Below are 19,598 nucleotides of genomic sequence, written 5' to 3'. Positions count from 1 at the left end.
ACAAATGGTGAGGCACCATGTCTACTTGATACTTAGGACCTATAGAAAATAAAAAAGGAAACCTGCATTTTTAAAAGATAAAACTCTCAGTGAAAGACCATGGTATGGACACATCAGGATCCCCAAACTATGGAATATTCCACTTCTTTGGCTCTAGCAGGCAAGTGCCAGTCATATACACCTATTCATATGTTTTATAGAGTGAATGGGACTTATTCTTCCAAATGAGCATGGATTCCCCGAACTAGACACTGACCACACTACCTTGAATGCTTATCTTCAGTTTCTCAGTAAATGTCACGAGATCTTGACTCTTGTTGAGGATTCTTTCAGTTGCTCTGGCCACATGTTGGCTACTTGTTAAAACTCTAGTGAGCTGGTAGAAAACAGACATCTCAGGTTAGTTTGACTTGATTAACATTTAAGCTTTGATGTTCAAGTTGTCTCTTAAATAAAATATATTCCAGAACAGAGTAAAGATGCACACTATCATGTGAACCAAGGTTACCGTTTCAGGACTGGAAATTGACTAAGTGGTTAATGAAATCATTTACTGCTCACTCTGTGTGAGAAATGATGGCCTATTTTTTAAAGCAGCCCAAATTGACTATTGAACTACAGACTCTCTCAGGGTCTATTGTGAAAACTCTATTCACTTTAGGACCCGAGTATACAGAATATACAAAGAAAAATCTTACTTATTTTTATTGACTGTGAGAACACAGTCGAGGAGTTATAAACACAGACTCAGGCAAACCAGGTTTTAGGCCCAGTTCTGCCAATTGGAGACCTAGTCTGTAACATCTTGTAGCCTCCTCGATGACATGGGGTAACAGTAACACTTACCTCATGGGACTTATGAAGGTGAAATTTGATGATGTAGGTAAAGCTGGCAGCCTAGTGGCTGAGACGTACCTGACCTTGCCTGTTGTTTTTATTAGGAAAGGTATATTTTGTAAAAAGAGGTCAGTTGTAATTTACAGGAATGTAAGTAACTCAGACTAGGTCTAAAAATGTTTTATAGTCAGAATCCAAAGAGAATCTTCTTTAATGGATAAAATTTATTTAATCAGCTTACCACTTCCTACCAAATGTTTGTTCACTAAGGTACTTTGAGCTCACACCTAAACCTTTAAACACATCTCAAATTATCTCTAATTCTAAATTAAAAGGAGCCATAGTTTTTGTAGAGTGCGTCACTGTGTACGTGTGTGGATGTTGAGAGAAAAGAGTAGATGCATATATGTATAGATACATATTATATACATCTCCAAGTACATATGTGCATATATATGTGTATATGAAATTCATAAGTGAAAATTATAAATTTGACAATAGGCCCCCCTCACCATGTGTGAATGAGGACATTCTTTTTAGGGTCACTGAAACCACTCAGCTGACATGGATACACAGACTAAATTCCCTCTGACTCAGAGCATGCAGCCCAAAGCTGGCTTGTTGCTCAGACACCAGACGAGCTCTGGGCTGTGCAGGGAGAAGTCATGGTGTTGGGTGAAGTGCCTCTGAGCACCGTGCTCACCAAGTGATCAGTTAACACAACCAGCTTAGGAGAAGGAAGAAATCTCAAGGATCTTTCAATCCCACTGACCTCTTGATTCACAGGAGAAAATGATGGTCAAATGGCAAGACAACTGCCCAACTGCTCCCCCAGCAGAGGAGACACAGAAATTATGTCAGGAGTTGTCCCCACTGACGCATAGAAACTGGCCAGGTGAAAGCCAGTTTTATGGAAAAGTACTTGGAGCACAGGACCTGATCGGAACCTTTGAGACAGCCCCAAAGCAATGCTCACAAAGGCTGTGGGAACTGAGTACTTTAGGTGAAGAACTTACCTCCCTTTGCAGGTCATCTCTTTGTTCTGTTACACCTTCAAGCTGAGTTTTTACAAGTTCCTTGTGCGTATTTTCTTTTAATAAAGATTTCTACAAAGAATGAAGAGAAAAAAAATCACAATGCTTCCAAATAAATGCTCTGATTCACTGGTTATTAACTATTTTGTTCACAGAAGAAATTCTTCTTTCCTTGAAATTGCATTAAAAAATAAAGTGAATCACGTTTACTTAAGTTTTAATTATAGTAACATATCCCATCTGCCATCTTTTGCATTATATTTCCTGTATAGACGTGGACTTCAAGTCTGGAGTGTTGTGCAGACTCTGATACTGTGGTTCTTCTTGGGTGAATGTTGTTTAATTTCAACATCAGGGTTGCATTAACTTTAAGCATAATTGCTAACGCCTTAAAAACTTACTTTAAAAGGCTTACTGGGCTAAAGTTCAAAAGTATTAAGTAAAAAAAGTCTTCATAATTACTAAAAATTAAGTGCTTAAGTTATGCCAATACTCTTCTAACTTTTTACTTATGCTTGTATTTAAACCTTATAGCAACCCTATAAAGTGGTTATATTATTATTCAAGGTTGAGGGGGTAGTTAAGTGACTTGCTCAAGGTTGCTGTGTAGATAAATAACAAAAACAGTCAAAAGTTAAAAGTTTACATTCTTAACCTACTGTACACTTTACACATACATGGAAAGTTATTTAAAGGAATTGACAAGTGACTTAAATGGGAGCAAATTATTCAAAAATAGATAAAATTTGACAGATTCATTGATAGAGAGCAGGTAGGCTGACAGCTGTTAGGGGGCATGGGGGGATTGAGTCAAAAAAAAGAGAGATCCTGGGCCAGTTTGGCTCAGCAGTTACAGCGTCAGCCCACGGACCAGAGAGTCCCAGGTTCGGTTCCCGCTAAGGGTACATACCTTGGTTGCAGTTTGGCCCTGGCCCTGTTTGGGGTCATGTGGTGGTGGCAATCAGTCGATGTGTCTCTCTTACATCAATGTTTCTCTCTCTCTCTCCCCCCCTCTCTCCCTCCTGCTCTATCTGAAGATAAATGCAAAAATGTCCTCAGGTGAGGATTAAAAAAAAAGAGAGAGAAAATTATGGACACTGACAATGGTGAGGTGATTGCTGGAGGGAGGTGGGGATAGGGGGATAAATGGTGATGATGGAGACTTGACTTGGGGTGGTGAACACACAATAGAGTGTACAGATGATGTGTTGTAGAAGTGTGTACCTGAAACCTGCATAATTTTGTTAACCAGTGTTACCCCCAATTAATTCAATAAAAAAGAAAAAGAAGTTAAAATTTAAATCAAGTATGCATCTCACTTGATCATCTAAAATATAGTTATATGCCTGGAGCCCATGTGATAAAAAATAAAAGTATTTATTGATTTTTCTATACTGAGAGGAAAAGAGATTTTATCCTGTTTGGTTTTGTTTTTTAAATAAATACACATACACACACAAGCATGCCTAAGGAAATGTTTAGCCTAACAAAAGCTTTTAACTAAAGAAGGTACTCAGGGATGACTATCCTTGACACAGGGAAATAATGATCTAAAATTCTAATTTATAGGTTTTAAACAAAATTAAGAATAATATTTTTTCCAAGTAACATTAAAAATACTAGTGTAGAATGCTATCTACTAAGTCTATTTCTTAACTTTCTACCTTTTTTTGGAACCCAGATCCTATTTGACTAAACATAATATCTCTGGTGATATAACTCCAGAAATTTTTTTTCTTTGTTGATTTTAGAGAGAGAGGAAGTGAAAGGGAGAGAGAGACAGAAACATCGATGAGAGAGAACATCAATTGGCCGCCTCCCACATGCCCACAATCCGGGCATGTGTCCTGACTGGGAATCGAACCAGCGACATCTTGATGCACGGGTGGAGGCTCAACCACTGAGCCACACCAGCTGGACTAACCCTAGAGATTTTTATATAATCTTCCAGGTTAAAGAAAATACTGTGCCCTAAAACTCCAGTTAATAATAATACATTTACAGAAAATAGTTATCATTAGCATATTTCAATATCAAAGAAGATACCATCCAGATTTATTTCCTGTATTTGTATTATGACAGCTATTTTCAAATATTCAAAGGTCTTACATAAAGAGAAGCAAGTGCACTTTGCCTTCTACAAAACGGTAAAGAATGACCACGGGGTAGAATTTATAAAAAGGCATCTAATGAATAACTCTTCAACAATTAAAGTGGTCCCACAGTAAAACAAGTTAGTGCTGGATTGTGAGGTCCCTGGTCACATTCAAGAGAAAGCTGGATACCTCCCAGCAATACACACTGGGAATAAGAGGAAGTGGGGAGGACAGACAGACTAACTCCTATTGTCCAGACCAACTCTGTATCTCTCAATGACACGTGTTCTTTTCCATCTTTGTATTCCCAGTACCTACCTGGAGATATTTAGTTGTATTTTCCAGGTTTGACAAAATTTCATATGGGAGCGGGATAATACCAGTGAGGTTCACAGAAAGAGTGCTAGCACCAATATTGTCTAAGCCATCCAGTAGCACACCTACACATTCATCATCACACGCTAAAAGAAAAAGAAAGTCAAAATTAATGCGAAACGGTGCATGTTTTCCCGTGCGCATTTGCCATTTTGTAATAACATAAAGTCACGGTAAGAGCAAAGTACACTATAAGGTTTCCAGGAACCACATTCTTACGCCACCTCTCACGTACCATGAGAGGTAAGCAGAAAATACTAAGTCCCTATTTTCAGATGATCTGAGACTCAGATCAGATCAGTGACTTCCCGGGGTCACACAGAAAGAAACAACTGAGGTCAGAGTGGATCCCGGGTCTGGTGCACATTGTGTGACGCTGCTCCGACCTTTACAGTGCACCTGCTCGTCCCTGACTTGGACCAAGGGCAATGAATTCCAAGTGTGTTTCCTTGTAGAGCCATCATTTCCTCAGATAGTTTGCAGACGCACCTTCAGCAAATATAAATGAAGGAGACTGGGGAAAATTATGGGTGTGCTTTTGCTTAAAAAAAACAAACAAACACAAAAACAAAAGCAAAAAAGCTCTTGAATGCCATGATGCTGACATTACTTCCTCCCTATCTTCACCTATGAACCACTAAGCAGACATCCACAGATGACTACTTCATGTACTTGCTATTAAAGTAAATCAGAACTGGAAAAAATATGTCCACAACAGCCAAGAGCTGAAGCCATCATTGAAATCTGGTAACACAAATGACAACCCGCAAAGGTGTTTGCTCCCTCTCTGCGCCAACACTGGCTCCATTAAAGGGATATTGATGCAGATAAACTATGAAGTTGGAAATATGTGCTGCTTAGTGTGCTAGAGGGATAAAAGTTGTTATCCTAGAGCCTTCTGCCTCAGCTCCAAACGCACTATGAAAAGTTCCATTTGGCAGATACAATAGCAACCTGTGCTTAGTTAAAATAGGGCTTTATTCTGCAGACGCCATAGGGCACAGTACTAGGAAAACATTTGAGAGGAAAAACCACCTTTAAACATCTAGGAAAGAAAATACTCACAGATACAATTGCTTTCCACCAGAATGTGCCTGGGTTCACATTCCTCGCATCGGGGCCCGGTGGCCCCTGGCCTGCAGACGCACTGCCCTGACCCCCGGTCACAGTCACGGTGAACAGAGCCATGTGGGCTGCAGTCACACCTCTGGCAGGTGCCACCTGGCATTTGAGGGTTCCCATGATAGCCTGAGGAGCACCTACAGAAAGGAAAATATGGAGGTACAGACAATAGTATCAATGCCAGTAAGATAATATATAAACCATTTCTGCCAACTGAAATTCAAAGAACACAGGCTCATTTACCTCATTCTATACTGTATTTCCTAAAAGGAGGATGAGATGGTCACAGTAAGTGCATTTACTTATCTTAATACATAGGAGATTTTGGAGTACTAATCACATACAACCAAACTGACAATGACTCTCAAATCACTTTAGTAAACATGTCCTATAACATAAAAAAGCAGATGTGCCCAGCAATTCCATGTGATGACTCCACAACACACCTTTCACAATATTGTCCTTCATAGCCCAGCACGCAGGCATCGCAGCGGAAATCGCGATCACCTTCCAAGACACAAGTGGGACTAAAACTGAAAGAAAAAATTTTTGAATTTTCAGGTACACAACTTCAACTCTTTCTGGTGGTACTTGTTCATTACTCTAAGGGTACATGATACTGCCCTAAAAGTTAAGCGATTACAGTGCACAGTTAGGCAAGGTTTTTAGGGCTCAAATCTACTGGGCAAAAGAAGAAAAATAAATATGTAATCAGTACACAAGAGTGCACCTCTTGTATCCAGAAGACACTCATTAGACACCTGTCCAGTGACAACCATGTGAGTGGTGAGGGGAAGGAAATGGATCTTACAGATTTCACCTACGTAGTCACCAAACAAGAAAGCTCCGCAGGTGAAGGGTGTCATTCTGAGATTTAGGCAAAGAATTATCTCTGGCTTATTAGGTGAAAAAATGATTAAAGAGAGCTGTCCATGACTCTGAGCAAGCATGAGACACCAGCAGGAAGAACAGAGTGAGACAGATGCTGGTGAATATGATGGGCTATAATGAAAGGCAAGCAGGAAAAGGTGGGGTGAAGAAAAGTGGAGTGAGGATGGAATTTGAAAATGAATGAACCTAATGGTAGGGAGTCATGGGAAGGGCAATTTGAAAAAAAGTGATAGAGCCACTCATATAATTGATCCCCCAGACTCATGGACTTTAGCTTTTGGCTTATTCCTTCCTTTCTTTCCAATCTCTGCCTCTATGTTTTAAATGACCAGTGCACCACGCACCATTCTAGAGGCTCAGCTGGGTACTGCAAACCATTGGAAAAATCCACTGGGCTAGTCTGGGTTGTTTGGCTAATTATGAGAAGTTCTCAGAATGTGTGACAAGGTTCTCTATCAGCCCCACTTCATTTTTTTTACTTTCCCCCTCCTTAAACAGTGAAGAGACAGACTTCAGTGGAAACGTGAAGTGTGTAGAAAACAAAGCATGTATTCTAGGGCATACATAGAATGTCCAGAGCCTCACAGGCTCTTCCTAGATGGGTCAACTTTAATTTATTAGCATGGGCTCTGGGGAAAGTAGAACCTTTTTTGATGGAGAAAGTAAAATATTCAACATTACAGAAATATGTGAGTAGAAGGATGATATATTCTTCCAAATATTTCTATGGGCACATATAGCCATGGAGCTATGGATATAAATATATATATGAATATAAATGTTTTCCAAAATGGCATTACATTATATAGTCACAATTATGTAATTAATTAGCCATTTCTCCAATTTTGCAATATAGATATACTTTATTCTCTTCTCAGTGTCTGTGCAATATTTCACTCTAGGTATGTACCACAACGTCTATAATCAATCCCCTGTAGACAGGTATTTCAGTTCCTCTTCAATTTCTCATGAATACAGGCAATGATAAAACATATCCATCTTTCCACACATATGTGAGTATTCCTATAGTTTAGATTACAGGAGTGGAATTGATGAGTCAGATTTTATAACAGATTTAATACAAAACATTAATAGTAACAATAAATTTTAGGATGCTTGACAGTTTACAAGGGAAGTTTACACAGTGCTTCTCAGTTGGTATTTACCGTCAGCATCACTTTCTTGGGGACAACAAAAGACAGAAGATTAAAACAAATATTAAAAAGAAAACTTCATTTTAGTCTGCTAAATGTTGGCATTTGATCTATATGTGTTCAACGCCTTGTCAAATATTCTAAGCAATAATAAAATATTGTTTACGAATTACGTTTTCATTAAAACCAAAGAGAACCCACAAACATTCCAACTTCCATTTAATATTTCTGGTTCTTTTTGGTGTGCACATGATTCTGCACAGCATCATGAGACAAGGTAGAACCTGGCCCCACTGTCATCGCTGTGTAGCATTTCTGCATTTTGTTAGTTGTCAGCAAATATAATTTCTAACCCTGTTCCTTTACACAAACCAGAAACAGAATGCCTTATATCATTATTCATGAGATTAATAACAATCACCTCTAGGCACACTGGATACATAGGTTAGAGGCTAAAATCAATCATAAAACAAACAAACAAAAAAGACAAACCTGAAAGTCCTTTCTTTAATTGGTTCTATTCTCACACCCCAAAACAACACAGATTCTCTTCAAGTGCTTCTGAGAATTGAACACTTTTTCTTAAAATTAGCCTTTCTCAACACAGGGAATATTAATTAATAAAATTAATTAAAACAGACCACATAGAGACCCTGGGAAATGGGTCTGGAAATGGAATCATCCCCAGCTTCACTGGTGCAGGTGTACCAGTACACCTGCTCAGGCTCACCTGGCGGGGTGGCCACGAGGACAGGTGCACAGAGCGCAGTCGGTGGACAAGCCAAACACCTTCCCATAGTACCCAGGAGCACACACATCACAGTGGTCACCAGAGGTGTTATCGCTGCAGTTCTGGGCCCCATGTTTCAGAAGAAAAGGGAAACAATGGGAAATTGTTAGAAATCATCCTTACCTGGTGATATCTGAATACTACACAACACATTTCATGTCAGTTTATTTTATTTCTTAATCATTAAGGAAAGAAGCCATTTTTATTCATTTCTGTTAAATCATGAAAACATTGCCAACTCTGTGGCCTTTATTCATTATAAAACTGCGTTTATCCAATACAGCCTAGAAATGACCAAGACATTCTTCTTATGGAAAGTATCTGTAGAGCAGTTAGCTTTTGATCCTTAAAATATGAATCTAAAATATACAGTGACTTAAAAATGATTTGAAGTACACCGGTATTGCTTGTATGTTGGGGTTCAATGATCACATACAGGGAATTGAAAGAGTAGAAGTGAATGGATAAACGATTTAGGAAACACAGTGAGGGGAAAAATACAGGGTTTTAGAGCACCCTGAATAGATTCCTGCAATAACCAAGTCACTTCTACTTAAATTTATGTCATAATTTGAACCTAAAATTAGGCTATTTAAAAAGATTTAAGCTATAAGAGCAAGTAGGTCTTGACATCTGAGTCTAACACAAAATCTACCTTTGTTTGGCCCGGGCACTGGATTCTGTCCCATGCAGTGACCAAAAGCCCTGAGCAAACTCACAAACTGACTCAGGCTTTATCTTGGGCAGTGAGAGAGGATATAGAAAGAAACCTTCTGATATGTTTTAAAAACTATTTTTATGTTTTCTAACATTAAAAATGATTCCAGTATTTTTTATTTTAAAATTGTATTCCTATTTTAACTGATGAAAATAGATTTTACTGGGATCTACTTGGCCCCTAAAACTGACATCTCTTTAGAAGTAAAATTTTCAACCTCTCTCTTAAAAAGAAAATGTGTTAAATAGTTGTTTTAATGATATATATAAAAGGCTGATAAGGAGTAAATATTAAATGAAGAAACAGGATTGAAGCAGATTTTTTGGTTTTTGATTGCAAACACCAACTCCAACATTAAAAACCTCCTAACATATGAGCTCCCTGGTTTTCAAGATTCTAGAGAATCAAAGACAAGCTGCCCCAAAGAGCGGCAAACAAGTAAGAATCCGTTCATGTGAACTGGTATGTGGGATGAGTTAGTTGCTACGGGAAATGCACAGAGAACGCCTGCCAATTTTCAACGGGAAAAGTGGCATTTCCTATCTCTGAGCAGAGGGTAGCTGGGGAGAGGGACTCCCAGGGTATCTCTCTGCTCCTCAGTCTCCCCACCCCCTTCCAGGTGACCGTTCTGATCAATCACTTCTATGGTGACACCAAAGACCCAGTGACAGGAAGAGGAACATCCCATGCGCTGGATGACAAAATCAGGTCCAGAAAGGTCTTGACGTCCACCTACACTTTAACAAGTACACAGGGCAGGTTTACGAGATTTTGTCAAATGGAAGTGAATGATTGTACTATACCACAAAGAAGTTTAGTAAATGAAGACTGAAGAAGAAGGTAAGGTCCCAAGTTCAAAGAGCAAAAATCCAGGTGCTAAACTTGTGGAAAGAATGTAAGAGTCTTGGTGTGCGGTCAGCGTGGGAGAGGTCACAGGGACTGGGCACAGGGCTCCCGGCGTGCTTTCGCTCAGATGCCGACATTCACAGCTCAGAATGGTGGAGACTCAGAACCATCACAGGTAACCACCATGTCCATGTAAACTGAGGGTATCTGACTGAGAGGGCTGAATATTAAGAGACTTTGGATATTCAAAGTGAAAGAAGAATTTTATCAAGTATTTTTGCAAGTTACTTGTTAAGCTACTGCCACTTTTCATGAACAAATGTGAGCTAGTGGATTGTCTCAATGACTCCAAACATTAAAACTGTACCAACAGGCGGATGATCCAGGGGCACAAGTCCCAGGAATAATCAAGGCTGCTCAAATATGAGCTGAACTGCTGTGGGAGTGAGCTCCCCATTGCTGGAGGTGTGTAAAAATACACAACTAACAACTTGTTATGGATGTTGTAGGTTAGTCTTAGATTTGAAGGTGCTCTGACTCTGCTGCAACCCTGAAATTCCAAGCTCTAAGCCCAGGCACTATTTTCTGTCAGAGGGGGTTTGGGTTACAGCAATTAGCAACACCTTGTAGTGATAAACAGAACACACATCTCCCATAAGAAGGGGGAAGAGCAAGAAGCAAACTGTGTTATGCTCAATAGCATGAGATTACAGAACAATCTAGATTTAGAACCTTTGTCCAGTCTTCTGGCAGTATGTATTTCCATGGTCATTTTACTGCAAATGTAGTGAACAGCACCAGGGCAGGTTTCTTAGGGGTTCCAGGGCACTTCTGGCCAACCACTGCCCCCAGGGCAGGGTACTCTCTGGAAGCTATCCATCATTGTTTATGCTGGGAAGACTCGGCCAGCATCTTTCATGGACCAGGATAAGCAGCCTGTTCTTTCTTCCTAGATACAAATCGACAAGTCTGCTGAATATCTTGGAACTTTGTTCTGGTAGATTAGGGCCAGAAAAAGAAGGGTCATAATTTAATGTCCTGGGAGTGCCTAGTCTTGATAAATAGCTATGGAAGCAGTTTGAAAGAATTGATCAACTCTTAATTGTTCATGTGACCTTTGTCCCTATGATTGGCCAAGGGACCTTCCCAGTTAATTACATCTCACTTTAAGTTGCCTGAAATTAATTCTCCTTAAATCCTTAAATAATATTTCACATTTGCTCTATTGGCACTTTGCTTTTGCCTGAAGCATGAGCTGATTAGAGTGAATGTATTTTTCTTTTTTCCTTAATTTGTTTTTGTTACAGATGTTTCTCATTTTCCCCCCATTGATACCCTCCTCTCCTCCCCCCTCACCTGCCCCATCCCCAGCTTTGTTGTCTATGTTCACTGGTCATACACACATGCCTATAAGTTCTGTGGTTTATTTCTTCCTCCAACTCTCCTCTTCGTGGCTTGTCAGTCTGTACCCCACCTCTATGTCTCTGGGTTAATTTTGTTCAGTAGTTTGTTTAGTTCATTATATTCCATAAATAAGTGAGATCATGTGATATTTGTCTTTCTCTGCTTGGCTTATTTCACTTGGGATAATACTCTCCAGGTCCTTCCATGCTATCTCAAAGGATAAGAGATCTTTCTTTCTTACAGCTGCATAGTATTCCATTGTGTACATATACCACTGCTTTTTTTATCCACTCATCTACCGATGGACACTTGGGTTGTTTCCAGATATTAGCTATTGTAAATAGGGCTACAATGAACATAGAGGTACATATATTCTTTCTGATTGGTGTTATAGGTTTCTAAGGGTATATTCCTAGAAGTGGGATCATTGGGCAAAATGGCAGTTCAATTTTTAACTTTTTAAGGTAACACCATAGTGTTTTACACAGTGGCTGCACCAGTCTGTGTTCCCACCAGCAGTGCACTAGAATCCCCTTTTCTCCACAACCTCGCCAACACTTGTTGTTTGATGATTTGTTGATGGCGGCCATTCTGACAGGTGTGAGGTGATACCTCATTGTTGTTTTAATTTGCATTTTGCATTTTGGTGATTAGTGACATTGAGCATTCTTCATATATCTCTTGGCCATTTGTGTGTCCTGTTTGGAGAGGTGTCTATTTAGGGTCTCTGCCCATTTTTTAATTGGGTTCTTTTTTTTGTTGTTGAGTTGTATGAGCACTCAATATATTTTGGAAATTCACCCTTTATCTGATGCATCATTGGCAATTATGGTCTCCATAGAGCAGGTTCCCTTTCCATTTTGATGGTTGTTTCTTTTGCTGTGCAGAGGCTTTTGAGTTAGAATGTAGTCCCATGTGTTCATTTTTTCCTTTGTTTCTATTGCCTTAGGTGTTGCATCAGTGAAAATTCTGCTGCGTATGATGTCTGAGATTTTGTTACCTGCATTTTCTTCTAGAATTTTTATGGATTCACAAGTTACATTTAAGTCTTTTATCCATTTTGAGTTCATTCGTGTGTATGGTGTTCTAGCTTCATTTTTTTTGCTTGTAGCTGTCCAATTTTCCCAACACCATTTATTTATTTATTTATTTATTTATTTATGTATGTATTTATTTATTTATTTTTATCCTCACCCGAGGATATTTTTCCATTTTTTGTACAGATAGAGTGGGAGGGAGAGAGAGGAAGGGACAGAGAGACAGAAACATCGACATGAAGGGACACATCGAGTGGCTGCCACCCGCATGACCAACCAGGGTCGGGGACAAACTGCAACCGAAGTACATGCCCTTAGCGGGAACCGAACCCGGGTCTCTCCAGACCGCAGGCCGACGCTCTAACCGCTGAGCCAAACCGGCCAGGGCCCAACACCATTTATTAAAGAGGCTGTATTTACTCCACTGTATGCTCTTGCCCCTTTTGTCAAATATTAATTGAGCATATTGTCTTGGGTCAATTTCTGGGTTTTCTAATCTGTTCCATTGATCTATCTGCCTGTTCTTGTGCCAGTACCAGGCTATTTTGATTACAGTGGCTTTGTAGTATAACCTGAAATCTGGTAATGTGATCCCTTCTACTTTGTTCTTTTTCAAGATTGCTGTGGCTATTCAGGGTCTTTTTTGGTTCCATATAAACTTTTGAAGTGTTTGCTCTAGTTCTGTGAAGTATCTTGTTGGTATTTTGATGGGAATTGCATTGAATCTATACATTGCTTTGAGTAGTATGGACATTTTAATGATGTTAATTCTTCCAATTCATGAACAAGGTATATGCTTCCACTTTTTTATATCTTTCTCTATTTCTTTTTTCAATGTCCTGTAGTTTTCTGTGAAGAGGTCCTTTATTTTTTTGGTTAAGTTTATTCCTATGTATCTTAATTTTTTTGCTGTGATAGTAAATGGGATTGTTTTTTTAGTTTTTCTTTCTGTGAGTTCATCATTGGTGCACAAGAATGCCACTGATTTCTTGACGTTAATTTTCTATCCTGTGCCCTGGCCGGTTTGGTTCAGCGGTTAGAGCGTCCGCCTGCGGTCCGGAGTGACCCGGGTTCGGTTCCCGCTAAGGGCATGTACAGTTTGTCCCCGGTTGCAGTTTGTCCCCGGCCCTGGTTGGTCGTGCGGGTGGCAGCCACTCGATGTGTCCCTTCACATCGATGTTTCCCTCTCTCTCTCTTCCTCTCTCTCCCTCCCACTCTATCTGTACAAAAAAATGGAAAAATGTCCTCGGGTGAGGATAAAAAAAAAAAAAAAAAAGTTTTGTATCCTGCTACTTTGCCAAATTTATTAAGTCTAGTAGATTTTTGATAGAGTCTTTATGGTTTTCTATGTACAATATCATGTCATCTGCAAATAATGACAGCTTCACTTCCTCCTTTCCAATTTGTATTCCCTTTATTTTTTCTTCATGTCTAATTGCTGTGGCTAAGACTTCCAGTACTATGTTAAATAAGAATGGTGAAAGTGGGCCTTGTCTTGTTCCCGTTCTTAGAGGGAATGCTTTTAGTTTTTGCCCATTGAGTATGATGTTGGCTGTAGGTTTTTCATATATGGCCTTTATTATATCAAGATATGATCCCTCTATTCCCACATTGCTGAGTGATTTTATCAGAAATGGGTGCTGGATTTTGTCAAATGCTTTCTCAGCATATATTGATATGATCATATGGCTTTTATTTTTTCTTTTGTTTATGTGGTGTATTACATTTATGGATTTGTGAATATTGTACCATCCTTGCATGCCTGAAATGAAACCCACTTGGTCATGGTGAATAAGTTTTTTGATATATTGCTGTATCCGATTTTGTTAAGGATTTTGGCATCTGTGTTCATCAGGGATATTGGCCTGTAGTTTTCTTTCTTTGTAGTGTCTTTATTCGGTTTTGGAATTAGGATTATGCTGGCCTCATAAAATGAGTTTGGAAGTGTTCTGTGTTCTTAGATTTTTTGGAATAGTTTGAGGAGAATGGGTATTCGCTCTTCTTTGAACGTTCAGTAAAACTCCCCTGTGAAGCCATCTGGGCCTGGGCTTTTGTTTGCTGGGAGTTTCTTAGTTACATCTTCAATTTCCTTTGTTGTTATTGGTCTGTTCAAGTCTTCTATCTCTTCCTGGTTCAGTTTTGGGAGGCTTTGTGTTTCTAGAAATTTGTCATTTCTTCTAGATAGTCCAATTTGTTGGCGTATAATTGTTCATAGTGTGTTTTGATGATCCTTTGTATTTCTGTGGTGTCAGTTGTTACTTCTCTTTCATTTCAAATTTTGTTTATTTGGTTTCTCTCTTTTTGTTTCTTGGTAAGTCTGGCTAAAGGTCCATCGATTTTGTTTATCTTTTCAAAGAAACAGCTTTTTGTTTCATAGATCTATTTAATTGTTTTTTTAGTCTCTATGTCGTTTATTTCTGCTCTGACCTTTACTCTTTCCTTCCTTTTACTAGCTCTGAGTTTTTCTTTTTGTTTACTTTCTAGTTTTTTAAGTTGTATGGTTAGAAAGTCAATTAGAAATTTTTCTTGTTTCTTGAGGTAGGCCTGTAGTGCTATGAACTTCCCTCCTAGGACTGCTTTCGCTGCAGCCCATAGATTTTGTGTTGTTGTGTGTTTGTTTTCATTGGTTTCCAGGAAGTTTTTAATTTCTTCCTTGATCTTGTTAGTAACCCATTTGTTGTGTAATAACATGCTATTTAGCCTCCAAGTGTTTGAATGTTTTTGTGTGTTTTTATTGTAATTGAGTTCCAGTTTCATGCCATTGTGATCTGAGAAGATGCTTGATATGATTTCAATTTTCTTGAATTTGTAAAAACTTGCTTTCTGTCCTAACATGTGGTCTATCTTTGAGAATGACCCGTGTGCACTTGAGAAGAATGTATATTCTGCAGCTTTGGGGTGTAATGTTTTGTAAATATCAACGATGTCCAATTGATCTAGTTTGTCTTGTAAGGACTCTATGTCCTTGTTAATTTTTTGTCTAAAAGATCTATCCAGTGGTGTCAGTGGCACATTAGAGTCACCCACTATGGTCGATCTCTCCCTTAATGTTCTCCAGAAGTTTTTAAATATATTTCGGTGCTCCCATATTTGGTGCGTATGTGTTTACCAGGGTTATATCCTCTTGTTGGATTGATCCTTTTAATACTATGTAGTGACCTTCTCTGTCTCTTATTATGGCCCTTGTTTTGAAGTCTATCTTGTCAGATATGAGTATTGCTACACCAGCTTTTTTATTTCATTTCCATTTGCTTGGAAAATTTTTTTCCATCCCTTCACTTTCATCCTGTGTGAGTCTTTTGTTGTGAGGTGGATCTCGTAGACAGCATAGACATGGGTCATGTTTTTATCCAATCAGATACCCTATGTCTTTTGATTGGAGCATTTAAGCCATTTACATTTAAGGTAATTATTGATAGTTATTAGTCGCCATTTTAATTTTATACCTGTGTTCCTTTCTCTCTTTCTCTCTCTGTTTCTTCTTCTTCTGACAATAGTCCCTTCAGCATTTCTTGGAGTGCTGGTTTGGTTGTGGTAAATTCCTTTAGCTTTTTTTTTTTTTTTTTTGTCTGTGAAGTTCTTTATTTCTCCTTCAATTTTGAATGATAGTCTTGCTGGATAGAGTAGTCTTGGATTCAGACCCTTGCCTTGCATTACTTTGTACACTTCATGCCCCTCCCTTCTGGCCTGCATAATTTCCATTGAGAAATCAGCTGACAGTCTAATGGGAGCTCCCTTGTAAGTAACTTTCTGTCTCTCTCTTGCTTCTTTTAAGATTCTTTCTTTGTCTTTAATGTTTGCCGATTTTATTATGATGTGTCTAGCTGTGGGTCTTCTGGGGTTCATCTTGCTTGGGACTCTTTGTGTTTCCTGGACTTGTGTGACTTTTTCCTCCACCAGTTTAGGGAAGTTTTCTGTCATTATTTCTTCAAACAGGTTCTCTATTCCTTTCTGTGATTCTTCTCCTTCCGGTATCCCTATAATGTGAATGTTGTTATGTTTTATATTGTTCTGCAACTCCCTTAAACTTTCCTCATGCTTTTAAAAGATTTTTTTCATTTGCTGCTATGTTTGAGTGTTTTTCTCTACCTTGTCTTCTAAGTCACTGATTAGGTCTTCAGCTTCTAATCTACTATTGAACCTAAGGTATTTTTCATAACTGCTATGTCATTCTTTATTTCCTCTTGATTTTTATGCATAGCTTCTACCTCTTTTTTTAGGCTAAAGTTGTTCCCAGTGAGCTCTTCATAATTCTTATTAAGTTGCTTGTGGTTCTCATCAAATTGTTTGAACACCCTTAAAATCATTGCTTTGAATTCTTTTTCTGACAAGTTGCTGTCTTCCATTTCCTGTAGTTACTTTTCTGGTGATTTCCTCTTTTTCTTTCCTTTGGGTGTTGTTTCTTTTTCTTCCCATTTTAGTTGTCTGGTAGCTCTAGACATGCTGAGAGATGTTTGGATATGTATGCAGCTCAATGTATATCAAATAAGGCTACTGTGTCTCCCAGACTGTTTTGTTACATGTCACCTCTTGCCTGCTGTGGTCCTGAATGATTGACTACTGGGGGCTGGTATTGATGTGTCCTGGTAGGTGCTGCTGCAGGATCATGTGGGCCCCTCTGGAGCTGTGTTCCCAGCTGGTTGCTGGTGCCACCTGTAGCTGTATAGCTCAGGCCCTGTTGGAGCCATGCTCCCCGCTTGTACTGTGGGCAGCTGGATCATACAGTCCCTTTGGAAACCCGACTCTACGTCTATCTTGTGGGCAGCTGGGTCACACAGACCTCTCTAGTGCCTCAACACCCCACAAGTCCCGAAGGCTGTTGGATCGCTCAATCCTTTTGGAGACCAGCTCTATACCTATCTTGTGGGATGCTGGGTAGCACAGGCCTCTGTGGAGCCCCAGGTCCTGCTTCTGGTGGCTGGGGAGTGCTGCTGCCCAGTGGAACTCAGCTCCTGCTCAGCCTTTGCTGTAGTTTTTGGGGATGGTTCTCTGATGCTGGTCTGTGCTTATTTTGCCTGGGGATGGATGTCTGCTCCCAGTCTCTGTTGCTGGGGATATATCTGGATTCTGATTGGGCTGCGTAGGGGATGGTGCTGGGCTCCTGGCCATTTGTGGCTTCTGCCACCGGCACCTTGGCAGCTCTGCTAATGTGCACTGACTAATTTGTGTTGACACAGGGTGTCCACTGGACTGATGGTGCCAGGTACGCTGGTGGGCTCAGGTTGCTGGGCCCTAGCCGCTCCCACTGCCTCTTCCCAGGGAAGACCTGGGATCTTCCAAAATGGTGGGACCTCCCCGTGGCGCAGGGAGAAGGGCCCTGAAGAGCTGCTTACCGCAGTGGCCGGCTGCTCCTATCCACAGCACAGGAACCTTCTGCTTCATGGCTCTGCACTGCACAAGTTTGGTCATCCAACTTCAAGTCCACTCACACTCTCTCACACACTAATTCACTCTCTCACACACTCACCCTCCCTCTGGTCCTGCCCACTGCCATCTTTTCAATCCTGAATACATTTTTCTTCATAGTGTTGCAGCTATTTGCATCTTTATTAAGTCCACTTTACCTTGGATGACTGGGATAATTCTTTAATTCCACATATATAATGGGATCAGCAAAATGTAACACATATATTTTCACTGAGAAAAACCATGAAGTACTTCAGTTTCTGAATTCATCTGTGCACTGCTGTAATTTAGCAAATTCCCTTGTAGAAATTTCTTTTAAATTCCACATCAGAAAGATGCTTCTGAGTAAAAAAAGAGGAGATGGATCCAGTATGACTGGAGGCCACTCAGTCCCAGTTCCTTTATCCCCTTCCTGGTGACTGGGCCATACCCAGGACCACTGATGTTTTGAGCATCTCTTGCGGGACAGTTCATTTTCCTTCAATGAGGTATTTTATCTGAGGCAAGTTAGCCCTGGCACAATGTATACAAGATATTAAGGTTTCCAAATAAATTATTATAAAGGATGAGATTTTAGGAGTAGGTAAAGAATATCAGGTTATTCTGTGTTATCAATGAAAGTTTAAGCAAAATATGAACACAAGAGTTTATGCTCAGTCTGGGCCACAAGATTTCTGTCTGGGTCATGTGGTCCTTTTCAGTGATTCAAGTTCTCTTCATGTCCTTCAGACTAATCTTGGTTGAGGGGAAGGTGGCTGAGAAGCAAATACATACTAAGGCAGCCACAAGAATAAACATTTTTTTACAAATGCAGAAAGAGAGTAATACTTTACACAGAGAAATTAATTTTCAACATTGGCATTAACTTACTTGAAAACTGATTCTTCTACTTTGATGTAAAGTTCTCATCGACTTTGACTATAACCACCAGAACCATAAACAAGGTGCATTTAACCAATTCCCAAACTGATGCCCACAAACAAGTCCAAGGAAGCAAAAAATGTACAAAAGAATTTTTGCGAGCAATCTTAGACCATTTAGCTAGACCTTTCTGAAGGAAATATACATATATCTTACATTTAGTTAAATGTAAACTCTCTCTAAACCAAGGAACCGGTGTGACTTTGAACCTGTAAATTAAACGTTTACTACCTACCCTAGTTCTAACCTTCAAGCAAGCACCCACCCAAACAAGCATACCAGACACATCCCCGTTTCAGGATCACAGGTGTCACTGTGGTTGTTACAGTTGCAGGGCACACAAGGAGCAAGCAGAAGGCGAGGTCCCCTGTCACCACCTTCTGGAAGCTTGCCTCTGTAGTAACCAGGTGCACAGTCCTGAGAAGATGCAGAAGGAAAGGCAATGAATAAGCAATGTGATTTTTAAATGGGCAAAAACTTGAGTAGACATTTCTCCAAAGAAGATACACAATGACCAATAAGCACATGAGAAGATACTCAACATTACTAATCACCAGAGAAATGCAAATCAAAACCACAGTTGGACACCATCTCACACCCATTAGGATGACTATTATCAAAAACAGAACAGAAGAAAACAAACGTTGGTGAGGACGTGTGGAGGTGGAAGCCCTGTGCTTTGCTGGAGGGAACATCAAATGGTGCAGTACTGTGCACAGCAGTCTGGCAGCTCCTCAGATGTTATAACGGCCCTGGCCACGTGTGCTCAGAGGTTAGAGCATCAGCACTCGGATTGAAGACTCTTGGGTTTGATTGCCAGTCAAGGGCAAGTACCTCAGTTGCAGGTTTGATCCCCACCCCGGTTGGGGTCATGAGGGAGTCAACAAATCAATGTTTCTCTCGCTCTCTCTTTCTCTCTCCCTCCCTCTCTCCCATTCTATCTAAAAATCAATGCAAAAATATCCTC

At 39.8% G+C, this 19,598-nt stretch overlaps 1 protein-coding gene across 1 annotated transcript in view; it reads right to left on the bottom strand.

Annotated features, from left to right (window-relative positions):
* The window catches only part of LAMA1 (laminin subunit alpha 1), a 144,286-nt gene that overhangs the window by 54,899 nt on the left and 69,789 nt on the right, over positions 1 to 19,598 (bottom strand). The window contains exons 29-35 of the mRNA XM_036245948.1: positions 18,911 to 19,048; positions 8,240 to 8,361; positions 5,911 to 5,997; positions 5,408 to 5,601; positions 4,286 to 4,428; positions 1,854 to 1,943; positions 265 to 376 (exon numbers count right to left, since the gene is read on the bottom strand). Coding sequence (XP_036101841.1) covers positions 265 to 376; positions 1,854 to 1,943; positions 4,286 to 4,428; positions 5,408 to 5,601; positions 5,911 to 5,997; positions 8,240 to 8,361; positions 18,911 to 19,048 — 886 coding nt within the window. The remainder of the gene's footprint in view (positions 1 to 264; positions 377 to 1,853; positions 1,944 to 4,285; positions 4,429 to 5,407; positions 5,602 to 5,910; positions 5,998 to 8,239; positions 8,362 to 18,910; positions 19,049 to 19,598) is intronic.

Source organism: Molossus molossus, unplaced genomic scaffold (assembly GCF_014108415.1).
Source record: "Molossus molossus isolate mMolMol1 unplaced genomic scaffold, mMolMol1.p scaffold_m16_p_6, whole genome shotgun sequence".
NCBI classification, from domain to species: Eukaryota; Metazoa; Chordata; class Mammalia; order Chiroptera; family Molossidae; genus Molossus; species Molossus molossus.
Note: the sequence above shows the minus strand (reverse complement) of the source record. Positions and strands in the feature narration are given on the sequence as shown.